Genomic DNA, 14,058 nt, shown 5'->3' with positions numbered 1-14,058 from the left:
TGGTATTTTGTCTCCGGAGCGGAGTATGCGGAGCGCTCCGTGCCCTATTCTGCCGCGTAGGTAGTTGCGGCACGCCGTTTGTGGGATAATGTAAGGGTAATTAGAGACCGTTTAGACCGATATCCTTCCGCTGGCGCTAGAGCGACGGCCGCCTCTTCAGCCTCGACTATGGTGCAGTCTTGTAGTGACGCGCTGGTGATATCGCGTGGGTTCGAATCAATCACCGTTGCTACCGAGTTGCTGTTGCTCTGCCCGCTGCTCTGGCGTATGTGGTTGCGTCCACATATACCGTCGTTTCTTGGGGTGCTAGTGTCTATTGTAGGTATTCAGCCCTCGCTACTCTGCGTGCTTTGCGTAGGTTGGGATCGATGTTCCTGGGTATGGTGCTAGTTTTAGTGTGTTGGGATACTCGTCCGTAATTGTTTCAGTCCTCTGCATCTCTTGAAGTTGATCCGCGCACCCTAGTTTCTTCAGTAGCTCCTGCTAGATGGGGTCTGCTTTAGTCTGCGCTGTTGGGAGACTAGTTGCGCCTTTTTCAATGCCTCGAAGGTGTTGTGTAGTCCTGAGGCTAGGAGCTTTTCGGTTGAGGTGTTGTGGGGAAGATGGAGTGCGGTTTTGTAGGCTTTGCGTATAATCGTGTCCGCCTGTTGTACCTAACTCTTGATGGGACTGTAGTATGGGAGGCTGGTGTGCCACTCGTCTGACGACCAGGCTTCCGACCAGCTTGAGTGTGTCCTCCTCTCGCATGTCGTGGCGTCTGTGTGAGATGCGCGTGATCATGCGGGCCACTTGAAGGGTGGATGCCTTGGGCAGGGCGAGGGTGTGGGTGCAGAATTGCTTTTGACTGTATCCACATCCCCAGGATTCTGTTGAGCGTCGTTTCCGGTATCGGCTTCCCCTCGAGGTCGACGTTGATCTTTAACTTGTCGCTGGTGGGACTGTGTGGTTTTGCTTTCGTCTCCAAACTCTCAGGAGCTCGGACTTCTCAGTGGAGCAGGTTAGCCCTCTTGCTCTGACGTAGTCCTCTACGCAGGTGGCTGCCTCTTGTAACTTCTCTTCTTTCTATCTGAGCTAGCCTGTGTTAACCAGATGGTAATGTCGTCGGCATACATCGCATGGTGTATGCCGTCGTTGTCTTTTAACTGCTTTGCCAAGCCAATCATGGCTATGTTGAAAAGCGTGTGGAAGATGACCGACCTTTGAGGCGTCCCTTTGTTTGGTGTGAGGAACTTCTCTGATTGGAGCTCTCCGAGGCCAATCATTGCCGTTCTGTTTGAAAGAAGGCTTTGACGTAGCCGTAGAATCTCCTCCCGCAGTTCAGGCGTTCATGCCTGTGAGGATAGCCTGGTGGTTTGTGTTGTCAAAAGCCCCCTTGATATCCAATGTAATTATTATATTCTCCCCGCTCCTGGGAACGTTCCCGACTTCTTCTTTGATTTGAAGCAGTACGTCTTGGGTCGGTAATTTTGCTCCGAAGCCGAACATGGTTGTGGCGATACAGTTCGCTGTCCTCCATGTACTGTTGCAGTCTCAGCGTCACCACTCGTTCGTACGGTTTTCCAAGGCACGATATGAGCGAGATCGGTCTGAGGTTCTCAATTTTCAGTTTCTTGCCCGGTTTAGGATTCATCACTACCTCCGCATGCTTCCACTTCTCGGGGACGTCTCAGCTTCCCAGTGTTTGTTGATAAATTCGTTAATGCTGCGACTAACTCTTCACTGAGGTTGCGGATGAGTGCGTTATTGATCTTGTCTGCACCCGCGGCCGTGTTTCTGGTTGTGTTTGGAATCGTTGCGTAGACCTGTTCTCGCGTGATGGGTCTCTCCAGGTTAACGTTTTCTCTTCCTCGTAGCGCTCTGCGTAAGCTGCTGGGTTTGTGTACCCGAAGCACTTAACGCGTACTTTCTCCAGGAGTTCCGAGTCTGGTTCCTCGAACTGGTGGATGAACCGGTAGATGGTTTGTTGTTTTCTGCCTTGGTCTTGGTCGTATGAGAGCCTTGAGGATATGCCACGTCCTCGCTTTGTTCAAATTTGTTCAAAGTTTCGTTGAGGGAGTCGCTGAATCGCTGCCAATTCTGCCTTGCCTATTGCTCCACGTACTCCTCTGCTTTCGCTGTGACTTCTGCATCTTTATCTTTAGCTTCCTATTGTATTTTTGTTTCTTGCACCCCTTGGTGAGCCGCGTCTAGCTTGGTGAGCCCGCGTCTTTCAATGAGCATTTTCCCCCACTCTTCTATCGATTGGATCCCATTCTCGGCGAGATTCCTATCGCATGCCTCTTGAAAAGCGCTCCAGTCCGTAATTTTTGCCGATCCGAGCTGACGCTTTAGCCTGTCCGAAGTTATTTGCGTCTTGAGTATGTAGTGGTCACTACCCAGGTTCTCTAACAGGTTTTCCCGCACTGCTTATTCCGCTCCTCGTATGAACGTTAGGTCGGGGCAGGTGTCGGTACTAACGCTGTTTCCGATTTTGGTTGGAGTGTCTGAGTCTGTGAGGAGGTTGCAGTCGGTGTTCTTAGCTGCCTCCGCTAGCGTTCTGCCTTTTGGGTTTGCTGTTTGGTATCCCCAGCTTTTGTCCATGGCGTTAAAGTGTCCTAGGATGATTAGCGTGCTGTCTTTCGCTAGTTTGCGTGCGCTATGGAAAAGCTCGTAGAATTTTGCCTTCCTCTGTTTCGGCGGGCTGTATGCATGTACAATAGATATAATCAAATCACGTGCTCTACGTCGGTGTCGGCTATCCTGCCGTGGCTTATGGCAATGAGTGCGTGGCTGACTAGGATTGCCGTTCTTCATTTCTCTTGAGTCTCGTAACACGTGTATCCTGCGAGTGTTGGTGTCGTGCCCGTCTCTCGAAGCGATATCATGTCGGGCGGTGTTTGTTGTGCGTGAATGTTGCGTTGGAGGAGGCCCTGCTCCTTACGGTAACCTCTGCAGTTCCACTGACATATATGTAAGGTTTCTTGCTTGCTTAAAGTTGTACTGGCCATGTTTAGGCCTCGGTGTTGTTTGCGGATGTGTCGGCGAGGGATGCCAGCGCGGGGCGGCGCTAGGCCTTCTCTCTAATATTCTCGGTAAACTTCTGCTTGCGGATGCTGCTCTGGAGCTCTGTGACTTGTAATTGCATTTGCTGTATTTGCTGCTGCTGTTGCTGCATCATCTGCTGCTTCGTTTGCTGAATCCGTGCTTTAAACGTGGCGAAATCCTCGTCGTCTGCTCGCCATGGGGCTTGGCTTTGCACGGTTTGTGGCTGCGGAGGGCTGTTCGACCTAAGGTCTCGCACTGCCTTCGTTAGCTCTGCTATCTGGCGTTCTAGCTCTTTCTGCCTAGCGCGTGATAGCTCTAATTCGCGTCTCGTCGCTATTTTCTCCGCGTCCTCCTGTCTAGGCTGTTCGCGGTTGCTGTTTGTGCTGTTCTTTTTGTTAGGTAACCCGACCCGATTGCGTAGCAAACCAGTGGTTTTCGGCTCCCCAGCTCACCTTGACGCCGCCGCTCTTTCGGGTGGGCTCCTTCTTCGTCTTCTCCTTCTGCTACTGCTGCTGCAGCTGGCTCCCTCCCTTAATGGCCAGGGGCGGCAGGGGCGGGAAGGACCGTGACCGGCTCCGTGAACGGCTCCGCGACGCCCGGGATCTTGAACGGCTCCGCGAAGTCTCCCCCTCCGAGCTGAACCATCTCGGCTTCTTGCCGCGGTCGTCCCGGCTGCAACGTCTGCTCTCGCGTCCGCCGCCGTTGTTGCCGCCATTGGCCTTGCCTCGCAGGTCCCTGGCTTTCTTTGTCGGTCTGGCAATCCCTCGATCCGGTAGCGTGATTGCCTCCGCAGATCAGGCATCTTGGGGTACACTGGTGATCCTTCGGCGGGTTCTGCATCCCGCACTGTTTGCAAGCCTTGGCGTCCGGTGTGGGGCACACGTCGGAGCGGTGACCTTGTTGGCAGCAAACGTAGCAGATTTGTCTTTTGGGCCCCCGGGTAGCACTTGTACTCGGCTCCGCAGTAGATGACGTGTTTCGGGGTGATGAGTCCGTCAAAGGTGATGACGGCCGTCTTGGTCTTGCCTAGTCTTCGGGCGCTGTGTATGGTTATACCCTATGTGCGCGTCCACAAGTCGGCTTTCAGTTCCTCCGGTGTCGCTCAGGGGTCCACTCCGTCAATCACGCCACGCCGGGTGTTTTCCGGTGCGGTCACGTAAGCGTTCGCGTCGTATGAGCATCCCTCGATCGTGAGGCTAGTGATGCGCCTCGCGAGCTGGGCGGCTTCCCCGTTCGGCGTGCTCACGATTATTATGTTGGATCCTGTGCGGAGCCTCGTGATCAGGTCTCTTCCCTCGAACTTGTTGCTACATGCCGCGGCTACGGCCCGGGCCACTTGAAATTGCTGGAGCGACTTGACTACGAGTCCCTTCGGTCACAAAATTATCTTGAAATCGTCTCTGGGGAGCGGGGACAGCCTCTGCTTAGGCTGCTGCTGCGCTCCTTTCCCGTCTTTTTTCAGCGTGCCGGAAGCTGGCGCGCGAGCTGTCGGCGGAGGGGCCGGGGAGTCCCCTGCGAGGTCGCCTTGAGCGGCCGGGGAATTCCCGGCGCTGGCGGCGTTCCGTCCGTTCTTCCTATGTCGATTTTTATTGGCGTTTGGTCATAATCAATCCCCAATTTGCTTCGTCTTCTTTGTGAGTGTCTTGCTGCTTCTGCATGGCGGAGTCCTCGAGCTCCCCGTCCGCCGAATTCTCGGAGCCGGAAGCGCCGAAGTGGTCGTCGTCCATCTCTTGTGCTTCTAGCAAATTCTGGGCTAGTCTACTCGTCGATGGCTAAAAATTCGGATATTTCGTGGAGCGGGAGCCGGGTCCAGGCTGCATCGCTGTCGCTGAGCGGGCCTGGCTGCCCGCAAACACCCGTACTCGTGCTCGCTAGGCTCGCCTCGCTAGGCTTGGAGGCGAGCATTTCCCGCCAAAGTCAGTAACTTACCAAAAAATGGTAGTACCGTCTTGAAATCGGCGTCCAGGGTGATTCGGCTTGTCAGCTCTCTCAGCTCCAACCAAAAAGTTAGCGGCCCGGTGGGTCGAGATAGTCCGTGAGGGTCGGAATCTACGGAGCCCATACGACGAACGTCCGCACTGCTCCGCTTCTTCTCCGAAACACTAGAAATAACTCCCCGAAATAATCACGCCTTATATGTACGCCAATCCAGAGGCGCAAGTTGCCCAATAATCAAAACCAGCCGGCATGCGCTTGTGGTCGCGATTCCGTCGCGGTCGTTGCACCGTCGTCATTCTAACGCTGACATCATAAAATTGTCACGCCGCCGTCGGGACTCCATCGTCGTCACACAGTTGTTTTCATACCATAATCGTGAAGCCGTCGTGGTAGATCGATCGTCGTGACTCTAGCTTCGGCATTTCACTCTTTTGATGCCGTTGTCCTCACGCCACCGCTGTCCACAGCCTTCGCGATACCTCGTTGTCATCATGCCATCATCATCGTGCACTCGCAGTCATATTACTTTATTTATACAATTTTCGCGATATTGTTTTCATTGCCTTGTCGTCATACAGTCGCCATCATGCATTCGTAATTATGCCGGAGTGGTTATGCCTATTGGTCGTTCAATCGTCGACATTCTAACTTTGTCATCTGACTCTCTGCATGCGGTCGTCGTCTTAGTGTCACCGGAATACCTTTGTCGACATGCTATCATCTTCTTACCACCTTCAAAGCTCTAACATGTGCTGACCCTGAACACGACCATTCCTTCTTCGTCATTTTACGTTAAATGTGCTGTCTTCATTCAATCTTCTATATGCCTTCATTGCATGGCATCGTCGTCATTGCTTCGGGGTTAGAGTCGCTGTCAGGCATAATACATCATCTGCATCAGGCGACTTCATCGTCACACAGTCGTCGTCATTACGTCATCTTCGTGAATGATGTTGAGTAGCGAGTGCAATAGCAAAGTCGGCCGATTCCGGAGACAATGTAGGTCGCATGTTGCCGAAGCAACAAAAATGTCAGCATGACCTACAAAAAAATTTGAGTAAACGTGACATTAGCAACACATTGCTTAACTACATTTCTTTAATGTTAATCACCTTACCATCCACAGTCATCGTGGGATGGTTCCCGCTGTGGTCTTTTATCCTATCTTACCACTTTCTTCGCCGCCAAAATGTCATCTCCCGTTTGCGGCGTTTGAACGTCCGCTTGTGGCTCTTAATCAGTCCAATTGTTTTAACGCGACAGCGTTAAGGAGCTCGTGTGGCAGAAAAGTTTTCAATAAATACAAACAACTTGTAAGATGGGCATGGAACCAGGGTCTCCGGAGTGTGAGGCAAAGACGCTACCGCTCAGCCATGAGTTCGATGGTCCAAAGCGGGACAAAAGCGCCTCTGGTGAATGCGGTGTTGCCTTAGAAACGTGCCGTAGAAAGTTATACTGCGGTGTATATTCGTAATTATCAGCATGTAAATTTCAGAAGTCGCAGTTAAACGCGTAGCGAAGTACGTTTCCGCTGCATTTCATCTGCGATTGCCGTACACGCTGAGCCGTCTTGCGGCTAACACAGAAGACCCTCTCCTCGCAATGTACGGCGCTGCCCCGACACGTGGCGCGCCACTCACCCATTCTCGCGGCCGTGCAGGGACCGGTGCGGAGGCGCGTAGCGGCCCGGCTATCCGTGCCGATCACGACGTTTGGCTCGAGTAGATCGTTTCTCCCTCCGAGACACCAAGTTCTTTGGTTCGTTCCGCTTGCTCAGGTACACGCTTCGTTGCCACGCCAAACGCTGCGTTGCTCGGCGCTCATGGCGTGATTGGTGGGTGCAAAGTCCGATGCGGGGCGCCTCGTAAGTGATCGTTGTGCCGTAGCACATTGTCTTACACCCCTTGGCGGGTCGACGGGAACGGTATCGCGTCCCACTCTTGAATGCGAAGCTTAAGCGTACTCCATTTTTTTCCGCATCGAGTGCCTTTGTTTCTCTGAGCCAGTGAAAGTAATTTTTCTGCTCTGGAGAGCCATCACCGGCTTGCATCCCGGCTTGACGCAGCACTTAACCTGACGACAACTTCACTCCGACCAACGCGATCGCCTATGCCATCTTCTTAATTAAGTGCACACCCCAGTTGCTTGTCCGACCACAATACTTGTCCAAAGGGCAGCTGCCATGCCTGATTTCAACACTGGCTCCCATGCTCCTCAGCGACAGTGGCCTTCCAAGTTTTCCGCCACATAACGGAGGATTCACCACCTTGTCCCCCATTTTACCTCTCTTTGATCCCGGTGTCCGCAATGAAATTAGCACTGACACCAGCGGCATTGGTCTGAGTGCAGCGCTAGCGCCCACCAATGTAAGCCTCTATTTTAAAAATAAGTTTTTGCTCAGGCCAAGGGTGCTACAACAAAAACTATTCCAAGCTTTTCTGTTCCATTTCTGAAATCACCTCTTCAGGATTGGTCAAAATTTTTCGGGCCATCTCGCTTTTTTAATCTCTCATGTGACGTCAGGATAACTGCGAACACTCCTCCTCTGGTACGATGGGTGCACACCGTTTATGCATGATTGGACCGAACAAAAAAGATATTTCCCATCCTGCGCTTTTTCACCGTCAACCTTCCGCAATTGTTTAAACCTTATCTGGTGGCAGCCACTTAACCTGTTTGTCATAAGACGTCGCAAAACCGCGAAAACTGACTTTGTCAAAGTGAAGTGTACGCATTGAAGCTGCAATGATATGTCGAACAAAAGAGATTTTTTTTACAGCCAAGCAGTATACCTCTACCGTCCAAGAAAATTTTCATGTCGTAAGAAAAAGCTCCCCATACGTGGGCCGATCCCGTAGGTAGTGCAAAACTTCAGTGAAAACCGACCCCACTCACTGAGTGAAAAACCGACCCCACCCGCGGCGGTGGTGAAGCAGGCGTTAAGCACTCGCCATGGGTGGGCCGATCCCGCAGGTTGCGCAACGACAGGCCCACCCACGGCGGAGGCGAAGTAGGCGTTAAGCACTCCCCATACATTACCCGATCCTGATGGCATTGCAAAGCCGGGACGAGCACGCGGCTGAGGTGTAGTTCGCCATTAAGGGGCCCACATACACAGCTTCACTGATGATCCTTTTTCACAGAGTGGAAGGGCACTGAGATTGTGTTTTTTTCGGGATAGCCGGTGACGGCATCCTTCCCAAAAGAATAGAAAATTGTTGCCCGCAGGTTGCTCTGGCACTGGCTTCTCGGAGTTTCCGGGTAGAAGGGATTTATTTGCGTATAATAAAATTTTCGCACCAATATAACGTTGTTTAACCCTTGGGCACGTACACGACACCATCTGCCAACTCTTAATCGCTGAGGATGTGCTTTAACTGGATGCTAACCCTTCCATAACCCGGGGCCTTGACTTTCTACTAAGCACAGAAACCTAAGCAAGAAACGGGCCCCCAATTTTAGATGCGGGCAGAAATCGCTTCATCGGGTTGTCTACTTTCGCTGTGCTGTCCCGGCCTCACCAGAACCTTCAAAAATTCTACGTGCTACTCGCCTTCGGCTAGCCAATTATATCATAAAAACCTTTCTTGTCACGCAATTCCGTTCGGTTCGAAATTGAACAAAACCTTCCTCCTATAAATGAGGAGAGCGTTTCATTCACCTGTTCCAAGCCTGCCAGCATCGCACGATGCTTGCGTCGGTGGTTACGTAAATTTGACGTAAGGAGATTGAAATAATTTTACATTGTAGCGCCCCAACTATAGTCTAGCGGAAATGGTACACTTACGCAGTTGTAACGCTAATTGCAAAAATTCACTGAAATGTTGTTCGTCCCTTCTCCATAGCTCGATGCTTCTAGTGAATTCGCGCTCAGGTGCCATTTTGTTCATTTATTTATAAACACAATTACTTCGGTAACCGACCCCTTGAGGGATCTGGGACCAACATCTTCAACCTTTTTGTTAACATCTTCACTTCTTGCCTCTTCTGTTTGCCCAATTCGAGTACAAACAGAATGACACTTACATTTTGCCGGGCATCGGCCAACAGTATGCACAAATCCAATGTCACAGACTGTTCTTACATCACTATGCTCTCCCTGCTTTACAGACCGTCTTGAGAACTGAAATATTTGTAAGTGGGAGACTGGAGGAAAACTTCACAAGAGCTTCGGAATTCATCCCAGACCGCTGGCTCCGTGGCAGCGGTGACCGGCCAAGTGAACATCTGGAAAATTGGACGCATCACCCTTTTGCTTCGCTGCCATTCAGCTCTGGTGTACGGATGTGCATTGGAAGAAGGATAGCCGAGATGGAAATGTGTATACTCGTTGCAAAGGTGAGTAAAACAATAACCGGATTCACAACCTTATCAAGAATGTAGAAAAGTCATAAGTTTTTGAGCGCCCAATATTCCCTTTAATTATTTTATTCCGATAACCTTTATATGAAAACTCCAGGCGCATTCCCGCTGTCAGCATCCGCTACTGCAGAAATGTCCAAGAGCGAAAACATCGTAGCCATGCAGTTTGCTGTATGTACAAGTGAAAGCGTGCGTCTGTGAGCTCACTATGGTGGCTCGATCTCGGGTGCGCAAAGAGTGAAGGCGTGGGGGAAGCGCGCAGTCTTTCATCCTACGCAAAGTACTGAAGGGGCACAGCTCTGAATAGCCCGTGCGGCCCGGCATAACCCATTGCAGCTGCTCTATTTATTATAGGTGCAGCCAAAGTGTAAAAGCCGCCTTACTACCTCACAAGAACTTTTGCATTGGCCAGTTGGTGTTTGCTGCACTACAGCTTGTTGTAGCGCAAAAAACTGCAAAAAGGAAGCTTCCAAAGGACAGAAAGAAGGAAAAGAAAGACGGCGCTACAGTCACAAATGTTTATTAGGCACAAAGATTGGTACGCATATACCGCGCACACTCCAGTCATCAGGTGGCAGTAAATAGCAAGTGACAGGTCATCGCGTTTGCGTCAAACCCAACAATTTCACTTCCGCATCATATAAGGAAACAGATATTTGACTAACACATGCTTGGCCGATGATATGAATGTGATATGCTTTTAGCAGTTCCGGCCAGTTTTATCTCTACTGCTACCTAGTATTCTGATTTCAGAAAAACATGGCGTACCGCAGCCCGATCTGAAATGCGCAGAAAGATTGGCGTTCATATCCTTTATTTTTTAATTGCTCGCGTGTGCCCTAATTCTCTGCTCACGCTAAAATTATTAAAAGAGGTATAGCGACGCTCTGCATTAGGTTCGTGTTTAGAAGGACGTGTTCACTGGCTGCAGTCTAGCTCGATCACCTGATCCAGGGGCTTTAAAATGCCCGACTTCCTTGTTCAGTTATCTCGGTAGCAGAAACCGCGCTGCAGAAGCTCAAACGTAGCAATAATCCCAATGCGAGTGAGGGAGTTGAACACGATTCCCGAAGAAAGGCCCGGGTGGTACCTGATCACCACAAGGTGAGCCGCATCCTGAAGAAGGTGGCGAATATGTAAGGGGTACGTGTTCTGTTTTCCGCCCCGAAAAAACCGCCTCGCCTCTGCCCCCGAATCACGAGATATGCAGTGCGAACGTGGAAAGTCAACACGCAAGATGCTGCGTGGAAAAGTGTTCCACAGATGTGCTTTACCAGATACCGCTATGATGCGGGAAAACCTACGTTGGGCAGACTGGCCGTTGTGTGAACGGCCGATTGATTGATTGATTGATTGATTGATTGATAAGATTATTATTCCACCGAGCTGGAGTGCTCACATCTTAACCTACACGTACGTAGTGGGGGAGGACGAAACTGTCCCCGCGCGTAGAGGACGGTTATTCTTCAAGGCCTGAACGGCCAGGCGGATCGCTTGACGCTGGTCGTCTTCAGCTTCGCTCTGGAGCTCCTCCTGGCAGCGTTTTTGAGTAGGATTTGGAGGGCCTCTTCAGAGATTCTCCCTTTATTAAAATTTCGGATAGCTAATTTATTATCGCATAATATTACCCCCCCTTTTGTACCCGCACAAGCGAGCGCTACTGCAACCTCCTCGGTTGTACAGGCGTCCCTCGTGCACGTGGAGTAGGCTATCTTAACGCACCCGTCGCCATCAACTACCGTCGATACCGCAGCCCCGTCTCTGCCGCAAGCGGCGTCCACGTACGCTACTTTATGCGCCGGAACGACAGAAAGCTGAGCTAGTTGGTAGGGATTCATTATGCAAAATAGAAGTGGAAAATAGAAAAAAAAGCGTTCGTGTTGTCCACTTCTCTACTCTTGTGTCCTGTCTGCACGCCTCGCTTCTATTTTGCATAATTTATGTGCCGGTGTGTCTTTAAGTTTATTTGCTATCATGAAATGGGTAGGAATCCAATGCGACAGGGGAGCCCCCACTGACAAGGAGGACATTCCGTGAACGGCCGAATGAGGGAATACGCGCACAATTAAAAAAAAAAAAACGATATAAGGGCCCATGTCCCTGCGCATTGCAGATCGCGCTACTGTAAGCCACGTCTTTATGAGGCGAGAATCCTAGGTAGCAGTAGAGATACAACCGCTTGCGAACTGCTGGAGGCATATCACAACCATATCAGTGGTCTATCATGTGTTAGCGAACTTCGGTATCGTTATATGATGCGGAAATGAAACTGTTCAATTTCACGCAAACAATAGGACCTGTCGCTTGCTGTTTGCTTCCCCCTGATATCGACAGTGTCCGACGTATATATCTGGCAAGCGTTGTACATAATAACCAATTGTGGGTGTAGCGCCATTCTTCTTTTCCTTCTTTCTGGCCTTCGGAATATTTCTTTTCCCAGTTTTTGCTCAATAACATCATGCCGTTCTGTCTTATTAAGATTCAGAATAATTTCCTCGCGAGTGGCGGAAGCGAAAAGGCGCTGGGCCAAATCCATTGAACGGCTGCGATAGCGCCTTGAAAGAATGAATAGCTGAAAATCTGTACTATACGCGCTTTCTCTAAGAGACACCTAGTTATAGATCATATTCATTGCCGTTTATTCAAATAAATAAATAATTTCGTCTGAATGTTGTGCACAATACTCATTATAAACAACAGTAGACATTCTTCTCATGTACCCTTCAATATTTATAGGGAAGATCAATAATCCCTTAGATTATCGATCAAAAATACTACCCTTGTTAATGGCGTTTAGAATCTTACTACACGTCTGCAAGAGATGACATCGTTGTATCACTTCATCAATGATACTCTCTATTTGACCAAGCAATTTCAGATATAGTTTGAAGTCAACCAACTTAAGAGGCCCTACACATTCACTAAAAGCTATGCATCACTTCTTGTGTTTCATTTTTAGAGTGCCATGAATAAGGTTTCTTAAAAATCTTAATTCACCGTCAATAAGAATGAGCTGTGTGATCAGTAGCTGGACAATGTAGTGATTTACATACAATCTCTGGTCTCTCCCTTCCGCAGGTGCTGCAAACATTCAGAGTGGAGAATCATTATGGGGACATTGGCTTCATTTCTCAGCTTACAAGTCGCCCACAAAAGCCAGCCAGATTCCGCTTCATTCAACTGTAGTAGAAAATTCGTTCGCGAAGGTGGCGTTTTTGAGTCACTTTGATTAGTTATAATAAATTTGCTAAATGCATCCAAGTATACTTGTATGAACTTTGTATTCTTTTTAATGTAAATAGCGTCCTTGCTTTTGTGCGATCTGATATGATTTCCTTTGCTCTTCTCTTAGACCACAGCGGCCTTTAAGCGGGAGTGAATTTGTTTTTAACGCTGCTAATGGCAAAGTGCGCTTTTAGAGACGAAATCTTCTTTAGGACGTTACCACCACCCTTTCGTATCGGACATGTTTCTTGCCTCGAATCTTGCACCGATCCTGGAGAATGTGCAGCTTAAAAATGTGACCTGATATTAGCTATTCGGGGCAAAATTTTGTGACAGGCTGTAAAGTTGGAAGAAGAGCAGATGGCTGGTGGCCTTGGAGACTACGGAGACGATTTTGGCTATCACTTCTCTACACATGTTGGCTCAACCATTAAAGGACATCTGTAAATAGACAATACGCTTCTTCCTTCCCGTAATGTATTGGTGGACGTCCAAGTATCCACTTGCGCAAGACGGAGCTTCGCAGCAGACGTAACCTAGCCGCCATGTCAACTGAAGGAGAGTCTTCAGACACGTCGACGCGACCGACCGTCATCCTGTCCTAGACATGCGAACCTGGCTTGTTTTCTGGGATTGACAATGTTGACGTCGATGACTAGTTGCAGAATTAAGGACGGGTCAGCGCAAACGACAAGTCAGCTAACGGGCTCATGCTAGCTAACATAATATTCTACCTAAAGAAAGCTGCACGGGTCTGGTTCGAGGCGAATGAATATACTTCAAGTTCGGATCAGCGCAAACAAAAGCATAGAGATTTGTTCGGCAAGCCCGTCGGCCACAAACGTGCTGTTAAGAAGGACCTTGGGACACGTGCACAGACGTCTACTGAATCTTGCGGGGCCTACATCAAGGACGTCATAGCTCTTTGCCGCAAGGTGGACAATAATATGACAAGGTTAGACAAGGCATCCACGCTTCAAAAAGCATTGCCTTTTTGAAGCGTGGAAACCTTTTGAAACCCTTTGAACCTTCATTTTTTACAAGAACAAAACAACGGAGAATGAAATCAATAACGAATATCGCCCCTTTGAACACGCGATGAGGGTCCCCATAGTTTAGCAGTTCAGGCGTTAACCTAAAACCCTGCTTTATTGACGAGGGAATACCTTTGTCTACCGCCTGAGGCCGAATCCTCCGAGATCGTCGCAGGTATTGATTGCCGAGAAGCGAGAAATTTAAGCAGCGTCTCCTGGCACGCCATGACGCACTGCTTTGACGATTTCCGGCCACATCTGTTCCTTTCAAGAACTATTCGCCAAGAACTAGCCAATGTGGGTCCGCCGTCCACCTGCTCCACAAACCGTCCTGACTTTGCTACGTCAACTGCCTATGCTATTGTTCCCGGCAGGCAGTGCGGTCCCTATCGGAACTATCGCAACATGGCTGAATAAGGCAAGTGTAATGACAGACCCATCTTCTCCTATTGTGGAAGTGTGGTCTATATCTCTC

General features: G+C 49.7%; 1 protein-coding gene across 1 annotated transcript in view; it reads left to right on the top strand.

The window, feature by feature from the left end:
- The window catches only part of LOC142563133 (putative cytochrome P450 301a1, mitochondrial), a 71,879-nt gene extending 59,322 nt beyond the window's left edge, over positions 1–12,557 (top strand). The window contains exons 8-9 of the mRNA XM_075673675.1: positions 9,073–9,300; positions 12,403–12,557. Coding sequence (XP_075529790.1) covers positions 9,073–9,300; positions 12,403–12,510 — 336 coding nt within the window. The 3' untranslated portion in view covers positions 12,511–12,557. The remainder of the gene's footprint in view (positions 1–9,072; positions 9,301–12,402) is intronic.
- The last annotated feature ends 1,501 nt before the right edge of the window (positions 12,558–14,058 follow it).

This window comes from Dermacentor variabilis, chromosome 11 (genome assembly GCF_050947875.1).
Source record: "Dermacentor variabilis isolate Ectoservices chromosome 11, ASM5094787v1, whole genome shotgun sequence".
NCBI classification, from domain to species: Eukaryota; Metazoa; Arthropoda; class Arachnida; order Ixodida; family Ixodidae; genus Dermacentor; species Dermacentor variabilis.
The sequence above is the reverse complement of the archived record's forward strand: the minus strand, read 5'-3'. Positions and strand labels throughout refer to the sequence as shown.